Genomic DNA, 21,709 nt, shown 5'->3' with positions numbered 1-21,709 from the left:
CATCAGACCTGAAATTCATTTACCTATATTCCTCATATACGGTTATTTTTGTTCTTACCGTTATTGCTGCATTTTGTTTAGTTGACGATCATGAATAGATATATTTGTTAAATACATTAGCCAGGTCTAAGATCAAAAGAGCACGCATATATGAACATGTGAAACGCAGAAGCTTATGATGAAAATGTTTTAAAGTAAACAATTGATAATTTTTATGTTTAAAGTACCCAATTTCCTATAGTCAAATTAATTGAAGCAGGCAGTATTTGGACATGGAATAAAGCTTAAAATTCAAACAGTTCATAAATAATAAACAAAGCGAAGGGAAACAGCTGGTTGAGATTGAAATCATCACGATGTCAAAACAATAAGAAAAACATTCAGCTCATTTTACAGTTTCAAATAAAAAAATCAACATATTCAGTAAATTTTGTGATATGTACAGACGGACAAGAGATAAACGAAGAAAGATTCGAACATCCTATTTTTCTACAAATAATACTTGGTGAGTATGTATAACCGGTGCAAAGATGTTGGGGGAGAAAAGAAAAGGGGTAACTAGGCTGGTAAAAACACATCCTTTACCTTTTACTAGAGCGTAAAATCACACATGCTCAAGTATTACTTGATTTTCATTATCTTGGATCTCATCTTCAGAGTAGAATCCAAAGGTTTAATGATGTACACTTACTTGAAAAGCTGCAACTTGAGATAAACTTTGGCTGTGTTGGTATCCGTTCTGACCTAATGAGTACTGGAGTCCCAGGCTGAAGGTGACTCTCCATTAGTCGTACCAACTTCTGTTTTACAAAGAGGGCATGATGCATTTATCTTTAACCATTTGTCAACACACACTACATGAAAAACGTGAGAGCAAGGTAACTCTCTAAGCTCATCATCATCTGCGTATTTTGCTAAGCAAATGCAACAAACCTGCAACAAATTCAGAAATTTACTCAGTTAAATTATTCTCCACCACATGTGAAGGATCACAAATCATAAAGATTTGGCAACAAAGTCATTGGTCCATCCTTAAGAATCACTTCCACTCAGGTTCTACTTATATCTAAAACATGCTATTCGTTCTTCTTTTGGCTGAAGGTAAGCATAGACTTTGAGGTAAATATTGTTAAATCATAACTTTAAAACAATATATATGTAGTGACCCCCATTAAACTTACAGCGTCTTCTCCTGAAATAACTCGCTCTTTTTCTGTTCCTGCAGCCAAAATTCCACCCTCATCCATAGCTGCATTGACATCCTGATCATCAACGTTTTCATTGTTCTTCAATTTGAACTTGAAGATTGGTAGAGCATTAATTGATTCCACTGTTGCTCCTCTATTATGAGAAAAATCCTCCCGAATGCCCAAAACAGAAATTATACAAGGTAGGCAGCAACAAATAGTTGCACAGAGTATAAATGGCATTGCATATCCGATACAGCTAAAGGTAAGAAAAACAATACATAATCTGCATGAAATGACCAAGATTATTTGAAGATTCAATATTGTAAAATACTGGCTGCGCAAAAACAGTGTGTTTAAGGTACCTATATAACTGTGGAGCATCAGAAGGAGAGGTGTGACCTCCAAAGATCCAAACATTTCCAACTACAAACCAAACTGCAAAGAAGCAATCCAAGGCCATCTTGAAATGGTCTACAAATCCATTAAGCCTGCAATTTAGCAAAGAAAAATTATGTTCTTATTAGTGTGGTAGGAGTTCATTAAACATGATGAAATTAGACTGAGATTCAAGGTTTTGTACTCAGTTGAATTTGTCATTAAATAGAATAACGAGGAAATAGTGCTACAACTTCAACATATTTCAAGGCTTCCTATCTTCCCCAGTCACCGAGTTCTAGTTGAATCTCTAAAAATATTTCATTTCCTCTGTAATTTAACAAGGAAATTGTCTTCCTGGAGAATTTATTAAATGTGGATAATATTAGGCAAGGTACTGTATAAGCTGGAATTTGACATCAATAATCTCAGAGGAAACAAGATGTCAATTCAGCCACTACAATTATACTCATTGTCATCAACAAAAAAAGATGTCGTAACTACTAAAGAATCTGCCGTCACATCTTGTACATTAATTTATCGCAAATATCCAAACTTTAAGTAATATTTTCACCATTGGTTCCAAATGTAATATATGAATATTACTTTTAATTGAAAAATTGAACAACCAGATGAGGAGGATAATATATAATTCTGGACATATTAGCCCATGGTGAGTTATGAAACCTTGCCAGTGTCTCCAATATGGGGAGCAGAAAAACTAATACGCACTCGTCCTTCTTCTACTCCTAATCATCTGAATCCTTGGCTACTTTGTTTCGAACTCCACCACCCCCCACCAAACAAAAAAAAAAAAAAAAGTGGCCAAATAAATAAAGTCAAATATGCCTTTCTTTGGAGTTAAATATTGGACATTTTCAATCAATTGAAAACCACAATCCCAACTCCACCCGTGATGAATTGGGCTGAAAGTACGTAAAAGGAATAAGGTTATTTGCATGTAAAACAATAAACTAATAGCGTATTCAAAAACCAGAGTTATTATTCCCGCACCACCATCCCCCCGAAAAAGAAAAATTGATAAGAGAGGGAAATAAAATCATACCTAGAAGTAAAGGCTCCAGGAATTATAGGGTTTCTTGTGGCTGATTGTGTAGCATTACCATTCTCCTCGTCTGAGACATGAGAAACATAGATGGCAGTATAGGTACGATTTGGAGGATTGCTTCCAGAAGATCCTTGAGATGGTTGAGAGGAATCTTGCTCGTTGCTTTGATTACGGTTTCGAAAACGCCAATATAGAATGGGAAGTGTGGCAACACAACCAGATGCATAACCCACAATCCATGCAAATAATGGAGCTTGGGGATTTTCATTCCTGGACAGCGACAAAACGACTATAGATGCTATGATCTGACTCACAGTGACAAAAAGCTCAACAGAAATCCACAATCCAGAATTCAATGGACTCCGACCACGATGACCATATCCTTCACCTCTTCTTAGTGAAGCTGAATTTCTAGAGTTTAATCTGGATGTCGAAGATGAAGATGCTTGATGAGTGGAATCTTGTGTGTCCACAGCTGGTTGATCTCCACTCTGCGGTAAATGCATTTCAGAGTGTTGATCAATATGGGAAGGCATAGTTAGAGCTTCACCATTCATAGTAATGTCAATTACGTGCTGACGACCATTATGATTTTCCGGTTGCTCCATCAGCAAAGGGTGTTGGTCAGTTTGGGTATTGCTATTTGAACCCAGAGAAGTAACATCCATTTAAATCACCAAAGTAAAACACGATAAGGCATAGATTGGTGGCAACAAAGTTTTCAGCCTGCACTATCTCCTTATTTGATACCTGATGACGGACAAATCCCCCGCAATACTCCAATTCCAAACCTTAAATTTTAAGATCTCTCCGGCCTTGTAAAGGGGATTAACTTTATTCCTGATCAAGTAACCACACATACATAACTTTATATACTAAAATCTCACCACTCAAATTCTATAAGCTGTTTTATCTTAGGTAATCTATATGTTGAGAGTGAGAACACTACAGTGCATTTTATAACAGCAGATATCTTGAATGTTATCAACACAATGATTTAGCTCCAATAACAACAGTAAGTAAAGTGTGACAAACATAGCATTAGGAACTAAATCTACGGTCATGGATAATTACATAATTCATTAACATTCATCTAAATCATCAAAGTAAAACACGATAAGGCATAGATTGGTAGCAACATAGTTTCCAGCACGCACCTTCTCCTGATTTGATCCCTGATGCCACTCAAATCCACCGTAATACTCCAAACAAAATGTGTAGAAATGTTGCCTGGCCTTGAAAGGGGTATTAACCTTTTTCCTGATCAAGTAATATATTAAAATCTTACCCCTTCCTAATCCTGTAAACTGTTTTATCCAATGCAATCTATATGTTTAAAGTGAGAACACAGTAGTACATTTTATAACAGTAGATTATCTTGAGCGTTATTTACACAAAGATCTAGTTCCAATAGCAGCAGGATGTAAAGCCAATTCCAAAAAAAAAAAAAAAGTGCAGTAAGGGTTTGAATTGAGCATAAAATAAGGGTTTAAAGTGGGGCAAGTATGAAATTAGGACCAAAATCCACGGTGATAAATAGTTACTAAAGTTAGGTAACAGTGAATTCAAAAGAAAATAGTTTTTTTTTCCAGAAACAGAAACCTAGTAAATCTTAATTCCGAGAAAAACACAAAACCCAATCCCAGCGCATCCATTTCAGTGAGAAATTGATGAATTTACGTGTGTCATTATGACAACAAACAGTGTGATCCGCCCAACAGAAAAAGGAAAAACATTCGACAGAGGAACCAAAATAAATCAAAACGAAAGCTGAAGTTGCGAAAAAAAAAAAGGAAACAGAGAAGAATGTGAGTGCGGAGAAGAAAGTGTTAACCTGATTCAGCTCACGCAAACAAACGATTCCAAGCTCACTGTATCTGCCGTTTCTTTTGCTGCAGATTTTCGATTTTTACTAAACAAACAAAAACAGAACAAACGTTTAATAAACCCAAAAATAATAATACATTATCGATAATTGAAATATTTATTAATATAACGTCAGCAATGCCTTACCACGTCTCTGATCAAATCAAAGAAACCAAGCCGAAACACAGGCATGATGTCCTGTGGTCCCACGCTCGCTCTCTCTACCGTTTGATTTCAATAAACGCTTCCTTCGTCGTCGGATGATGCAAAAGGAAATTAATCCAACGACGTATAATATTTACGATGATAAGGCTCTTTTTTCTTTTTTTCTTTTTTACAGATTATGTTATTAGATATTTGATCATTTTCAAAATAATAAAACTCTATTATATTTTTTGCGAGCCCAATAATAAGAATGTATAAAAGAATTTGAGAATTTACAAATATATTTTTTTTTTTATGAATGCGAGAGATTAATAATAGGGACCCTAATGGATCAATCAATTTAGTAAATAGATATTTGTTTATTAGAGTCGCAAATTAAATTAGTTTATGTGATTTTATATAATAATATTTGGATTCCAAATCTATTAAAATAATATTATTAGTTAATTATTTTGTATGTGAAATGGTAATTGTTTTGAAGTGTTTGTCATGTTTTTGTTTTTTAAAGTTTATGAATATGAAAAAAGAAAAAATTATTTAAACTATCTTGTACCTTAAATATTAAGTGATGTGAGATTATTAGATAAATAAAAATACTCTTCATTAAAAGAAATATTTAAATAACTAAATATTTATGATCCTTAATCACTTTTTAGAAATAAAGCAAATTAATTTTATATTTAAAGATAAGATGAAAGTGTTTTAATGAGAAAGACAAAGTAATAATCTTAGTCAAACAATAAGTTAAAATAGGATGTTTCTCTAATGTATATAATCTTATAATACTATTGTTGTGGCTTTAAGAAAATTGTTGGGTAGTTTTGGTATCTTCAAAGTACGTATACTATAAAATTTTATAAAAATCCAAAGTTACTGTAAAAGGATATATATTTTATTTTTTTTATTTTTATTTTTGTAAGTTTAGTATATTACGTTATTTTTAAGATGTATAAATAATTTTTACTATGACAGGAAAGTGTAGTAAGATCCATATTTTAATTAATAGTTTATTTACAGGGTTTTTTTTAAGAAAAAATATATTATTTTATTTCTATGATTTAGGGTCTTTTGTAATGTTCAAGGTTTTTAAATTTCATGTTATATCAATATACTCTAATAAAAATCTATTGGAATTTAATTAATAATGATAATAAGTTTATGCATTTTAAAATATTAATTGCACCTAAACATCACTGTTATCAATATTAATTGCCATAAATTCAATTAAAAGTTTCGCATAACCTGATTACTTCATTAATTTCAGATAACCTATGTATTATTCCACATTTATGTATGAATAACAAAAGTGCTTGTATGGGCCGTAAACGGCCCAGTGAATTGGACTCTAATCCAACAAACCAACAAAAATAAATCAATTTTTGGTACATTGCTTGGGTTTTGATGGGCCGATGGAGAAAAATCTGAAGGAAGCGGAGGGGATGGAATACACATTGCACAGTTTACACCACAAATAGCTACTGTACACAATCGTGGGCCCCCGATAAATATGGAACACGTGCATTATCTGTATGACAAGTGGCGGAAAGCCCAAGCCCAATATGGGCCCACTTTTTGTCGATTCTAATCATCACTTCGCGGAGCAAATGGTTCTTGTCTGAAGCCATCTTTTTCAAATTGAAGCCATCTTTTTCAAATTGAAGCCACTTTCAAATTACCCATTCAGATATTTTTCCATATTATTTCACTTTATTTTCTCATTCATTGATTTGCTTTTTCATTTCTTGCTGTCAAAGCCTATGATAAATATATGCTATGATATATAAATTTTATTTAAAGTTTAATTAAGGTTTTAAATTTGATTTTAGGTTGACATATTTTAACAGAGAGGTCTTAAATTTACAATTTTAAATGTAAATTTTATAATAAAAATACATTTATAGTCTTAAGAGTATCTCAATAAGAATAATAAGTTTAATATTTAAATCTTATAAGATATTCCCGTTCAAATATGCTGACACGACAATAAATTTAAAATACGTATATCACAAAAACAAATAAAAAATTATTAAAATAACTCTTATGTCAAAAAAATATAAATAGAACAAAATCGTTCACAATAATCAATAACAAAAATATAAAATTAAGTGTTTTTATGTTAAAATGTAAATAACATTATTAAATGATATTTTATAAGATACTTGCACTGAAAAAAAATACATAAAATCTAAAAAAAAAAAGTAACATACTATAACTCACAAAACTAAATAAAATATTACATTATAATGACTTGTATTCCAAGAAATATATTAAGGATACAATGTCAAATTTAAACCTTAAGAAAAGATGTGCATGTCACATGTAATAAAGGATAACATATTAGTTTATGGAAAATATTTTTTGTTGGATAATTATATAGAAACAGTGCATGACAACATGTTTTTACACACATATATAGATATATACATATAATTAATAATTACTATTATAATATAATGATAATAATAATTTGATAAGGCTATTTTTATGATATAGGTACACGTCATAAGTGTAATAAGATCTAAATTTTATAAAATGTCTAATGTAAGATATTGATAGAAGATTATTGAAACTGAGTTATATTAACAAAAAACTATTTTTATATCTTAAAAATATTAATAATTAAATAAAATATTAATGAAAGTGTAAGTATTATAAGACTTTTTTTTATTAAATTTAAAATTACATAAATACCATTAAAGTGATGTGATGCAGTTAAAATTACATAAATACCAATAAGACTTTTGGTATATTGTATTTGTTTAAAATTATAATTTAATCTGAATAGTTAGTGTGGACTTTCAATATTGACTTTTGCTGTGGGAAATAAACTTTGCTTTTTATTGAAAAACAAGAGCAGTTATAGGAACAGGATGTAAGGCGTTAATAAAAAAAACCTAGGAAATCTGTAAAAATAAAGCAGGAACACCAAAGAAAATGTCTGGTTAAAGCAAGAACAAAACATGTTTATTTGTGGTCAAAATTGAGAAAAACAAAATGGTCAACTATGGTGTGCATTAATTCCTAGGTTTTTCATTTTTTCTTCTGCTATTAATCAACCTCTTGTTATTTCTATGCTTCTAGATACACACATGTTTCATAATTTTCAAGTAACATCGCATGTATAAAAAAAAGTAAAATATTTTAATATTCATTTATAAATAATTTAGATACAAATATTATATTATTAGAATTTGTAGATTTTTATTAAAAAAAAAATTTATATTTTATTAAATGAAATTTAGATAAAATTAAAATTAATTTTTATTTTATTAAATTAAGTTTAATTAAAATTAAAGTTTAATTTAATATGTTATATTTTGTATAATTTTATTTTAAAAATTTATAAAATATATATTTGTAAGTACCATAAATATTTACAAGTTTAAAATACTCACAAATATTTTTTAAATAAATATTTATATAGATAGCAAGTAAATTTTCTTTTTACTCATTGAATAATAAATAGATATTATTCATTTTTGGTTCAATCCTTTGTTATTTTTTAACCGTAGTTCAAAAATTGTCTAAATAATAAATTATTTTTAAATGTTGATTTATTTGTTCTGTAAAGACATGGAATACTAAAATTACATGTTAAGCTGCTTTTGTTTATAGTAAACCTACAGTTATCAAGAGCCAAATGAAATACCAATAGTAAAATTTTTTGAAGTTAAGGTAAAAATATATATAATTTGAAAGCATCCATGACAATTTCCATAATGAATGCTCTTTATGTTTCCGTTTAAATTTTGAACTAATTATATTCAAAAATTTAAATAAGAACAGACTTAATAGTTTTTTTTTAAATAATAAAAACTTATAAAGTTATTGAGAAATGAATTTATAAAAATTGACTTAATAAATAATAAACAATTTTTCTTTGTATGTAAAATTAGTAAAAAAATACTTTTTCTTTTCCCTTAGAGACTGTGAATGTACCTTTTCAAAGTGTGATTTGATAAAAAACAAATTATTATACAAATTCCAAATAAGAAACTGTCATTTCATTTTATTGGGATGTCCTGAATCTGACATGTTTATTGGATTGAATAACATGAAACTCATAATTATGGATGTATTCAAAACTCCCTAATAAAAATGGAATAAGTTTAATAATAATTAATAATATTTGACAATATTTTAATACTATTTATGTGTTATTTTGTGATTGACTTATATTGTGTTATGATTATTATTATTGATTGTAAAGTAATTTTGGACCAATCACATTATAACACATAAATAATATTAAAATATTATAAATAAAATGTTATCAAAGTATCGTTATCCTTAAATAATATATGACAAGACTATTACGTTAGTCCAAAAATGAAATACACAACAATAGAAAGTATATTGTTTGTTTAATTAAGGTTTATATTATGGTAATTTGGGGTGGATGAAATTACAAGGGAATGAGACGAAAAGGAAGAAGTGCATCACGTGTGGCTTTGTCCTTGCTTTGCGAAACACATGCTCGGTTGTGGAGGGACACTTCATTTAAATAATAACAATTAATCTTTCAAAATAATTTATTCATAGGTTAGTTGTAAGTGGTTGTTTCATCTTAATATATAAAATTTATATAAAATCATATTAATATACAACACATTATTTTTTAATAATCAAGATCAAAATATAATTTAAATATACTTTTTCTTTTTATTTATCTTTAAAAATAAAATAGAGTTTCATATTTTAAAAAAATAATATCTAATAACAATTTGATCCACTTAAAATTGAAATGGTAACATACATTTTTAAAGACAATTGTATATTCTTCAATAACTATAAAATAGACTAGGATTAAATTCTGATACACTTTTATATTTATTTGATACACAAAATAAAAATAAAATATTTATAAAAAAAATGAATTTTTATATTTTTATTTATCAAAGTATCATTTCTTTCTTTAATATGGATCTTCGTATGTGTTATTTCTATTGTAAATATATTTTATTTGGATAACTGAAAAAAATTCAACATTAAGTATATGATTTGTTTAATAAAATTTAACGTTTATAGTTTTTCTTTATCACACGTCAATCAGTTTTTTTATTTAATATTTAAATTCTGTAAATCAAATTAAAAAATCAATGTGATGGATGTCTATAGTTGTGTATTCTGGACCAATTTATTTATCTAATATACTTTATACTTTTGAGATTCGTGTATACAAGGACATAATAAAACATACGTGAGAAATAATTACGTTTGTTAAGATCTTCTGTACAATATTAATTACGCAACAAAACATATAGAATCAGAAAAGATCAATGGAGTACATTATTTCATCAAATATAATTAGTACCTTTTAAAATTATGGTAGGTCTTATTTCATAAAGTCCAAGATATTTGTTTGGATCTCTTCAACATGATCATATATAATTTTATTTTTATATTACTTATTAAATGAATATAAATATGTGTGACTGTGTCATTTATTTGTTTACTTTTTGACAGGAAAATGATATTTTAACACTATTTTTTGACACTATTTTGACACTGCACATGTGTCAAAATGTGATTGGACGATTTCAAATTAAAAAATAAACTTTGGTTTTTTTCTTCCAAACATATCCTGTCTCAACTTTTTTAATTTGAAATCGTCCAATCACATTTTGACACGTGTGCAGTGTCAAAATAGTGTCAAAAAATGGTGTTAAAATATCATTTTCCAATTCCTAAAATGAAAAACATGCATACTCAAAATGCTTGCCGAAAGTGAAAAACCTATAATCTCCATTAAAAGTAGATTAGATGCCATGATCAATTGTTCCTAAAGCACGCTCTAATTAATTGCATGATGCAGATATTAAACTCGTAAGTGAAAAATAAACACTGAACTTAGTATTTAGCAATATAAATATTGTATTGTAAAATTGATGTAGCCTTGGGATTACCACCCTGAAACCAAATAATTAAAGATTCAACATGCATGGACTAAAGTCGAAAAATACCTTTGGAAAGTTTTACATTTCCCAAAGCAAAATCATATTTTAACACTATTTTGACACTGTATATGTGTCAAAATGTGGTTGGACGATTTCAAATTAAAAATAGCAGAGACAGAGACATATTTGGAAGAGAAAAATCAATTTTTTTTTTAATTTAAAATCGTCCAATCATATTTTGACACGTGTGCAGTGTGTCAAAACAATGTGTTAAAATATCATTTTCCTTTTCCTAAACCCTAATTAACCACAACATAATGCTCCATGCTTGAGATATATTTAGTGCATGCATGTTGAATAATTCCATCAAATTGGCTGGTTTAAAATTCTTTGATTCTGACATATATTTAATAATTCAGATTAGCTATTTAATTGCAGTTAGTTAAGATTCATTACCCTAGCGTATTATAAACTGTATGTTCTTAATTTAGTCTTTGAAGAACGTGGTTCCCTTTGTCCTTACATTAATTGACTGAAATTTTTGAATTAAAGTTAATTTATGTATAACGATTTCCGCAATCAGGAAAAGATAACGGATTTCTCTTAAATATTATTTAAATTATGCATGTTACCAAGCATTAATAATCTGTTTCATATAACTAATACTACATCTTTATCCGAAAAAAAAAATATTATTTTTAATATTCTGTGGGCACGTTATTGGTCGCCTGTGAATATATTAATGTCAGATGATAAACTCTTTAATATATTTTGATTAAGTATTTTTTATAAAAGATATTATTAAATCAATTTACTTCACTTAAATCTATATACGAAAATGTTACAGTTTACATAGATAAATTCTTTTGTTGTATATATTTCTCGTATATTTTAAGATATGATTATTTAATGTCTAACAATAATTATTGTTTCGGATATAGGACCCAAGACAGAATTTGAACTAGCACTTCAATGTTCAAGTCAACAAGGTCACTCTAATATTCAAGACGAGAAGTGATTAGATCAAAAAGTGTTTTACCTGGTCAACTATTCCTGTATTTATAGACCTAAATCATACCTCTGGATTGCACATTATCCGCAACTATCGACCCATGATCCCTGATATCTCGCCACTAAGCGTAACTGTCGCACGTGTCCCCGAGATTATCGCCCCCATAATCTGCTTCTTAATGCATGCTATGTAGCTAGCGATGTCCCTACTTTGCATCCCTCACCTCCCGACCACTCCCTCACTCTACCCGATGAGTTTCTCTCTCCTCCCGACCTGTTTCTCTCTCTACCCGATCCGGCCTTTCACCTCACCGATCCCATACACCACATAATTATTATTTAATTTTAATAAATTTAATACTCTTAATATTAATGAATTATATTTTATTCCTAAATATAAACTTCATTAGTTATTCAATTTCAGTTGATAAACACACATGATGTTAGCTAGGGTAATGTTTTTGAGAGAAATTAGAAGGTGGTGTTGCTTTTGTATATGGTGTCTCCCAAAGGTGAGAATGTTTAACCTTAAAATGGCTGATATAATTGTGATTTCTACTGTTTTAATAAGTGTTCCCTGGACCGAGGAATAGTTAAGTTTGACTCAGAATTAGCTGTGATCCTTCTCAATCCAGAGAGAATTTGGTAGGGTCTCTTTCATTATTATGCCCCCTACATCATCACGATCATGTTTCTCACAAATCACACGCATTACTATGCCTTTGCATTGCTCATCATCATCTGATTTTCCTCCCTATACACACTATAATTACATCAAACATCTAATTATACATGTCCTCAACCATCCATATATATACATATTGCCTCATTAAATTTCATATCTACTACTGTCCATCCAATAAGAAAGAAAAATTCTCTCTTAATTTAATAACAATATTAAATAGTTATTTATGCCCACTTTTGTTATTGAATAACGCACACTCTTATATAAGTATGCTATTTTAGTTAAGTATAATGAGAATTTGTCAACTCTTATAAAGTAAAAGAATTTATTATTTACTTTTTACTGTCGACATATATGTAAAATCTTTATTTTTGGGAAAAAATTATATGATGATTATTTAACAATTATAATTTAAATTAATAATAAAATTGGATTATACGATTTTCACTTAATCTTTATTCATGCTCTACTTTTTTTATCTTTGTTAATTTGATAAATGAACACGTACTCTCTTTATACGTAGAACCTTTTCACAACTTTACCTGTCTTTTTTCATGATACATCTCATCAATTGTCTCGTTTTTCATTATTATTTTTTCAACTAAAGTATCCTTAATTGTTTTAAAATGTTCAAATCTTTAATTATAACATATTCCTAAATAATCATTTTAGTTTTTACTTCTTAAAAATATATTAGGGTTGCTTTTGTATATTAAGTACGCATAAAACACGAATTTTATCAACTGGAATTTTTTTAGTTATTATGAAAAAAAATATCAACATTAAAAGTTCACTTAAAAAATGGTACGCGCTTTGTTTTTTAATCATGACCATTATAACATTTTTAGCTGTCTACATTTACAATCTATATATATTTCTAATATAAGATTTCTCATTTGATACGCTATCTAAATTGAATTTTATTATTACAACTCATTCCAACTATTTTAATATTTAATAATTGTAGAGTGGGATAATTTCATCTCAAAACTCATCGTTCGATTGAATTTTTGTTATGGAGATTATATATATAATTTTTATTAATTTAAAATTACTTTAACTCTGTTAATGTAATTTATAATATTATTAAAAATGAAGAAAAAATATAGAATTTAAAGATAAGATGATTTAAATATTTTGTTATTATTGAGTTATTAAATAATGTGTGTGTGTTTTTTTCATTGAAAATGATGTTAAAATATGAGGTTATTTTGAAAAGTATGAAAATGTTAAAAAGATAGTTATAATTGATAAAAGGTGGGGTATAAATGATTTGAAAGAGGTTATATTATAGGGTTTGAGGAAGAAATGAGATCACATGGGTTGTTCCCAGTAAGCAGATCAGACGGAGAGGATGAAATGCAAGGAAATGAGAAGAGTGGTATAATATGTCTCCATGCCTTGTCCACCTTATGCTGCTTCTCTGTAATGGTTTTTGCGGGGAAACATTTCGTCCCCACATTTGTTTCTCGTCTCACCGACCACCTCCTACTTCACCCTCTCATGTTTCAACTCCTTTTTATATATATATACACACACTTAACAACCTCTTTTCTTCATATACTACCCTTTTCTTTCGTTAATTACTTTGCCTTTTTCAATGGAGAAAGAAGATCTTGGCCTTGAAATCACCGAGCTCAGGTTGGGGCTTCCCGGCGCCGGTGGGGTGAACAACACCGACAAGGACAAGAATAAGAACAAGAAGAGGGTCTTCTCCGACATTGAAGGTGAAAACAGCTCCTCTGAAGAAGATGGCAAAAAAGAAACCAAGAATCAAGTGGTGGGGTGGCCTCCGGTTTGCTCCTACCGCAAGAAGAACACCGTCAATGAACCTAAACTCTACGTTAAAGTCAGCATGGACGGTGCTCCATTCTTGCGTAAAATCGATTTAGCCATGCACAAGGGATACTCCGACTTGGCCTTTGCCTTGGACAAGTTCTTCGGTTGCTACGGAATCGGTAAGTCACCTTTTCCTAGGTTGTCTACACATGGTTAAGGTTTATGAAAGAAACATGCAATTTAAGATTCTGTTGTTATGTGTTAAAGCAAGATAGGGTTAAGACAGAAAGTCAGAAGAAGATGAGAAGGGTTTTGAACTCAAAGAAGTGAAGGTTTAAGAACTTCATTATTAGAAAATCTACAAATAGAGATGCCAATCCATGTTAATATTAATTTCAAGCCACGTGAATGGATATAGGGAAATTAATATAAGTTTTATCCTTCGATGTTATTTTCCAAAACTGCTTTGAGTTTGTTAATTTTAAAATCGAATTCTATTAAAATATTTTAGAAGGAAGACAAAGAGGGACAAATTGGAAGTGCAGCAATATATAGAATAGTTAAACATTCTCTCCTAAATTAATATGTATTCTGAAAGACTCTAGATGACAGAGTATGCTCCAAAATACTTAATCAAATAACATCATCTTCAGTTTGAAATATATAATATGTATATGGAGAAGATTTTGATTATAAATATTGTTGACAGGCGAAGCGTTGAAGGATGCGGAAAATGCTGAACACGTTCCCATATACGAGGACAAAGATGGCGACTGGATGCTGGTTGGAGATGTTCCTTGGGAGTAAGTCCTTTTTGGCCCCCCTTTTCTATAATTTATTATGTCCTTTTATTCCTTACACAAAACAGCTTTAACATATCAATAACTTCAAATTCATGATCTGAATATGTTCCTCAACTTTACCCACACGTTAGATTGATGTAAAGATTTGAAATTTCCGTTCTAAAAATATGAATCTGCGTTTATTTTAATCTGGGTGGGAGCATCAATTCATGTTTCAAGAGAAAATACGTGTTAAACACGAGTCAAGTACTGAGTTATATATATATATATATATATATATATATATATCTTCAATCACCGTGTTAGCTCAGCAAAAGCCACACCAAACACTCAATGCCTGCATTGCATATACCAGCAACTTTGATTTCGTTAATGTCGCTACTTTATTAATTATCTCTATTAACGATGACTGTTACCTGCTAATTACAATTATGTGATGCATTACTTTCTAATCTAATCATGGGTCAAATAAACAGCTAGTCCCACCAAATTTAATTGGTGGTCGAATTGGTCCGTGATTTGAACGCAGAACAAGTTTGGGAGAATAATTTTGTAGTCCCCCAACACAGCATACTTGATTAGACATGTGCCGATTATGTTGTCGATTGACCTAATTAATTAATTACTTCTACTTAATTTGTATGCTAAATATCATTATCCGAAACAATTACAAAAAATTGATGTTGGATCATATATTGCCGACATGCGTGAATCCCTCGTTATGATAATGTTAGGAACATCAACATGGGAAGGGTGGGGGATACACACTAATCAATGTTGTGGCCTCACCAAAAAAAGGCAAACCTTTAGTGGTGGATACATTTCCCCGTGATCATAAAATGTTTCAGAAAAAAGTAAAAATAAAAAAAATTATATATATATTTTTTTAATTTCTGGGTTTTAGAATTTGTGCATATATATATATATATAGGTGTTGATATAGAAAGTGGGAGTTTTGCAGGATGTTTAGGGAGTCATGCAAGAGATTGAGGATTATGAAGAGATCAGATGCAAAGGGGTTCGATCTGCAGCCAAAAGGGTCTTTAAAGGGATTCATAGAAGGCGTGAGAAAATGAAAAGCATAGATAAAGAAGCAAAGAAGATAGGCTTCTAATTGATATGTCGTACACGTTTTGAAGACAAAACAAGTTTCATATGTTGTCGTTTTATTATATTTGAGGAAGCAACATTTTATAGTATGGTGCATGAACCAGACTTGTGTCTATGGTAAAGCCTAAGAATGCTGTTTAATGAAATAGGGATTCAAAACTCATCGTTTTTTAGTATATGACGTCATATTTGTTAATATTCTGCAAATTACACCAAACTTATTGTCCATCCATTTTTCCTCCAATTTACTTTTAATTTCTCATGTCTATCTTTTTTAATTATTTTTGTATTGTATTGATTAATCGGTCTGTCATGATGGGATGATTAACATTTTTAATAGAATATATTGATGATCTTTTTAAGCTTAAGCTACTGTAAACGGGATGGTTTCTCCATAAATTGATTGGTCATGTTTTTATTAGACACTAGCATCATAAATTCAACATAATTTATCAATTTTTATGTCTTTTTAAGTCGTCTTTAAGTCAATTTTAACTAAAAATTTACTTTGAAACCTATAGGCTTAATACCTTATTTGGTTTTCCTATTTGTGTGAAAATCTCAGTTCGGTCCTCAAGTTTTGAACTGTCTCAATTGGGTCATAATTTCTGTAAAAATGCACACATTTTACCCCAACCGTTAACTGATCTCAAACGACGTTAAGTTTAGCTGACGTGGTATGCTGACGTGTTAGCTTAATCCCTTCTTGGTCCTCGTATTTGTGTGAAAATCTCAGTTCGGTCCTCCAGTTTTGAACTGTCTCAATTGGGTCATAATTTTTGTAAAAATACACACATTAAGCCAACACGTCAGCATATCACATCAGCTAAACTTAATAATGTTTGAGATCAGTTAACGATTGAGACAGTTCAAAACTTGAGGACCGAACTGAGATTTTTACACAAATACGAGGACCAAGGGAGATATTAAGCCAAATCTATAAATACAAAGATAAATAAAAAAATAAAAAATTATGTTTATTATAAATATAAGACAATCAATTGGACTTATGAGTAAAAATGTTTTGGACAAATATTGATCCGTTCGATTTGGAGTAACTTGAAATTTGGAGGTGAAGAGGTGAGAATAATTTTGTAATGAAAACCTAAAACGACATTAAAAGATTGAAAAAAAAATGGATGAGTATTTTGATTATAATTCTTAACTTTACATTCAAAACAATTTCAAGATTTAATATCTATAAATTAGATTAGCTGATTAATTTGGTTAAATAATCTTATAATTAAGTGAGTGATTAAGCTGTGAAAGGTAGAGTGATTAATGAAAATATGAGTTAGATTGAAGGGATTAATTCACGTGAACACACCATGACACGAGCACAAAAATCGAACACTGCCTTAATCCTAGCATAGGTACAGAATCTTACTTGAATCTGAACATCCAAAATACACAACTCTTCCAATCCATCACCCACTTTTAGTTTAATCAATATTCCTTAGTTTAATCTCCCAATACCAATTTTAAGTATTTTGTTCTATTTTTCACTCGAAAAAATAAATCACTATGAATAAATTATAATAGATGTATTTTATTTAACAATACTTCTTTTAAGATATACAAAATTTAATTAATATTTTATCACTATGTACCATATGAGCCGGACGTTCATGAATGGCGTGTGAGATGGACGGTCATGCAGATAGCAGAGTCTGATCTCAAGTTGAATTGGTTTCTCATCAAAGCTCTCTGGCAGAACGGGCGGTCCGGGCGTCCGGTGAAGGTTGTAGATTAAAATATGGTAAACGTTTAGGATTAAGGTAAAACTAAATTAACCATGGTGGGCCTGTGATTGGGCCGTAATTAAGATTTCGCTAATAATCGGTCCATGAAGAATACTATAAATATAAGTCAAGGGTAAGAGGTAGGTGGTTACATTTAATACGCATTTATTTCACTCCCTCTCTATTTCTACCTCTTTTAGCAAGTACCCGGCCGGACCCAGCGAAAGTTGAGTATTCTACACCAGAAGACAACTGAGTGGGAAGAGTTGAAGACCGCACGGTTGACGGCAAGAAATTGTGGGCAAGAAATTGTGCGGACAGAATCGGATAAATTTTCAACCGGAACACACTATATATGCTAATTTTTCTAAGACTTCTTAAAATAATATAAAGAGATGAACAGAAAGATATGTGACATAAATAGTTGTTTAAATCAATTGGTTAATTATTATTATTATTATTATTAATGAGTTGTCTAGTGGAGCACAAAATTAATATTCCCTGGCTTGTACAGTAAAATACAGTTACAAACTAAATACAGCATTTCACAAGTCAATTCATACTGGTTGTTGGATCTTATCTTTTCTGTTCTATTTTTTTTTTCAAAACTTATTATTATTATTATTATTATTATTATTATTATTATTATTATTATTATTATTATCTTTTAAAACTTTATAAATATAATTTTCGTTCAAATTTATTTTTTATACTAATCATTCCAAATACTTTTTCATCTCTCTCTTTTTACATTTTTTGTTTTTTCAGTATATAAATTTAATATTTGGAAGACCAAAACTCGTGGTATTGTTTATCATCTTGTAAAAGCCACACTTTGATTTAACTAATGATTCGAAAATAATTTATTTATCAATTACGTCGGTAAATAATATTTGAACCAGGATTAATTATTTTGTTTCTATTTATCACGATACTGAAATATCATTTTTCTTTATATTTTAAATCTATCGTATTCATAAAAAATTTAAGAATTACTTTCATTTTAACAAGTTATTTTAATTTTTTTATCAATAAATATTAAAACAAGTTAGATTGTTCGATTTTATATTTATTTAAATATCATCACATCTTAAATTTTTAATTAGATTTAAATTTTAAGAGCATGTTGTCTATCAATAAGAAAATATATCATTTAAAAGAAAATCAAATTTGAAGATTATTTTAATTTCAATAGATCATTTTTTATTTTAAATTGAGTTATAGTGGAGAATATATTGACAATACATATATATTTTTATACTATGGTTAGAGTATGAATTGTCAATTTGTGATTCAATTTTAATTTATTCTCTTTAACTGATTTAGTGTTTAGGATCATTATTATTATATATTATAGATGATTAATTATATTCTAGTCATTTTGTAATCTGGGATATTTCTGGTTTAGGTCTTTATAAAATTATTCCCTCGAAATTGAAAAGGATAATTTTAATGTCCAACGTATAAAAAGAATATTTTAAGGTTTAGATCTAGATTATAGGTTTAGTACACTAAAACCATTTTTTCAAATTTTGAGAGATTAAGAAAAAATTGAGATGATACTAGTAATCCAAATTTCATGATTTGAAGACACAACTAAATATATTATAAAATATTTACTTGTTATTTGACATTAATATATAACTCATTTTAAAATTTCTTTCCTATTTAAATTCTATGTTGAATGTATTATTATTTGATATAATATATCTAATCATGTGTGTATATATATATATATATATATATATATATATATATATATGATTAATTTATTTGTCTTTATATAAAAATGATAGGCTTAATTAATTTTTAAGTTGCTCATTGTTAGGAATTTGAAAAACCCTTCATTCAAAAAATTGTGTAATTTTAATTGAGTCTCGTTCAAAAAATTGATAGTTTTCTATTGTTTACATGTTGTGTAATGTTTCATTAAATGAGTAAAGTTTATCTCATAATCTTATTTTATTGTTTTCACATGTTAAGATATATGAGATTTTATAATTAATATAAAATAATATTAAATATGGTTTTCTATTATATTGTTTAGTATTTAAAAATAAGAAAGTAAGATAACAAAATAACACAAGGATTACATCTTTTAAATAGTAAAAAAAAAGTTAAAGTGACTCAATTAAAAAGTTATAAAAAATGTACGTGTCTAATAAATACAAAAACTTAATAGAAAATATAAAAATTCATGAGAAATTTAAAACTTAACTAAACAGTAGTTACATTAAAAGTTAAATCAATGATGATTTATGATGGGAAATATTACATCGTTCTCTATTCAAAGTCATTCATACCGATTCATCAACATTAATAATAAATTTGATATAATTTAAAAATAAGCTATGAGTGAAAGAGTAGTCTTTTCGAAGCACTGAGATTCGTCCAAAAAAGTTAATCACTTCCCACAAATATTTATAATCGTTTTTCAGACCATATACTAAAAGACAAAAAATCAATGTAAATTATGTTACACTAAATGAATAAATACCTAAAAAGGGTACAACAAGAATGTAAAAGATTGCGTGCATGATATACAAAGAGAGATTAATTTTATCATAATAATTTAAGATGGAAATAGTTAATTTTTAGATTAAAATAAGTATTTTTTTTTTAGAGAAATTTACTGGAGTTAAATATTTTATAATAGATTTGGTGAAGGTACGTGAGAGAGAGAGAGAAAAGGACGTGGAGCCGCATGCATCGCTATCAATGTTCCTTTGGGATCTTAATTGTCTGCCTGCAACTAATTTAGTTTACCAATATTATGCAATTAAAGGAACTGTTTCTTTCTTATTTCTATTCAATTCATTGCATCCCAAGGGTCCACTTTCTCAAAGAATTTTTGGGTCTCCGAGTTTCAACTATGCATGCATCCATCACCATTCATTTCCTTCGCATTCTATCAATGCATCTTTTATTTTTCACTAACACCGCATCATCATATAAAATTAACACATGTTATTCCAATTATTATAATATATATAGTAAAATTAAAATTGTCAAAATGAAATACAATCCATGGATCAATTCGATTCATCACGGATTCAAACTGAGTGGATACGAGATTTCTAAAATTAGAACATAGTGTAAACGAAGCAACGAAGGTAAGAAAATGTGTTTCCCCGTGATGATAACAAGCGAAGAGGATCTTTATTTGTCCGAAGCATGTTGTGGAATGGGGTGTGTAATATAGAGGAATGAGAGAGAGAGAAAAGAAAGATTCGAAAGAGTGGGGTATTGGAAGAAGTAAGGAAGAAGATAGAAAAGATAGGGAATAGGTAGCTAGGGTAAGAAGTAATGGGGGTTGTGTCTTTTATAGCTAATTGGGAAGACAAGAGGGTTTTGATGTTAGGGTATGGGCATAGGATGTCTATGGTAAAATGGGGTAACCATAAAGTCTATGAAGGCAAGGCATGTGAAGGAGGGAAGCATAAATAGTTGTACTATAACAAATTACACTATGAGAAGAAGAAAAGGGTCCACAAAGGCATCAATTGCCACCCCTTTTGGAAAGAACACCATATCACATTCTCACTTCTGCTTCACCCAGAATGAATATCATTATAGGATTCTACCTTTCATTACACAAAATTGTTAAAAGGGTTAAATATGTTTTTAGTTCTTATATTTTGGAGCGATTTTGGTTTTAGTCTTTCTTTCAAACTAAGGTATAATTTAGTCCTTCAACTTTAGAAAACTCTGGTTTTAGTTATTTTTACCAAATTTTTTTAACTTTATTTGCTGTTTCAAGCACGTTTCATTATAGCATTTGGATTGTTTACACTGTTTGACACATTTTTGCTTCAATGTTAACTGAGAAACACGTTTGAAACAACAAATAAAGTTGAAAGAATTTGGTAAAAAAGACTAAAATCAGAGTTTTCTAAAATTAAAAGACTAAATTGTACTTTAAGTTGAAAAAGGAACTAAAACAAAAATCATCCCAAAATATAGAGACTAAAAACATATTTAACCCTTCTTAAAAATATAAGGTGTCGAAGTATAAGA

At 29.1% G+C, this 21,709-nt stretch overlaps 2 protein-coding genes across 2 annotated transcripts; one reads left to right on the top strand and one right to left on the bottom strand.

The window, feature by feature from the left end:
* Positions 1-320: 320 nt before the first annotated feature.
* Positions 321-4,578, bottom strand: LOC106762684 (E3 ubiquitin-protein ligase At1g63170). Its single transcript, XM_014646715.2, has 6 exons — positions 4,469-4,578; positions 3,792-3,894; positions 2,632-3,474; positions 1,553-1,678; positions 1,182-1,473; positions 321-933 (listed from the first exon to the last, which is right to left on the bottom strand). Exons 3-6 carry the CDS (start codon positions 3,300-3,302, stop codon positions 745-747), a joined length of 1,278 nt encoding a protein of 425 aa, XP_014502201.1. The 5' UTR covers positions 3,303-3,474; positions 3,792-3,894; positions 4,469-4,578; the 3' UTR covers positions 321-744.
* Positions 4,579-13,597: 9,019 nt separating this feature from the next.
* Positions 13,598-16,180, top strand: LOC106760944 (auxin-induced protein 22C). Its single transcript, XM_014644392.2, has 3 exons — positions 13,598-14,216; positions 14,747-14,840; positions 15,802-16,180. Exons 1-3 carry the CDS (start codon positions 13,859-13,861, stop codon positions 15,914-15,916), a joined length of 567 nt encoding a protein of 188 aa, XP_014499878.1. The 5' UTR covers positions 13,598-13,858; the 3' UTR covers positions 15,917-16,180.
* Positions 16,181-21,709: the final 5,529 nt, after the last annotated feature.

Source organism: Vigna radiata, chromosome 5 (genome assembly GCF_000741045.1).
Source record: "Vigna radiata var. radiata cultivar VC1973A chromosome 5, Vradiata_ver6, whole genome shotgun sequence".
NCBI classification, from domain to species: Eukaryota; Viridiplantae; Streptophyta; class Magnoliopsida; order Fabales; family Fabaceae; genus Vigna; species Vigna radiata.
This window is presented reverse-complemented; position numbering and strand designations above follow the sequence as displayed.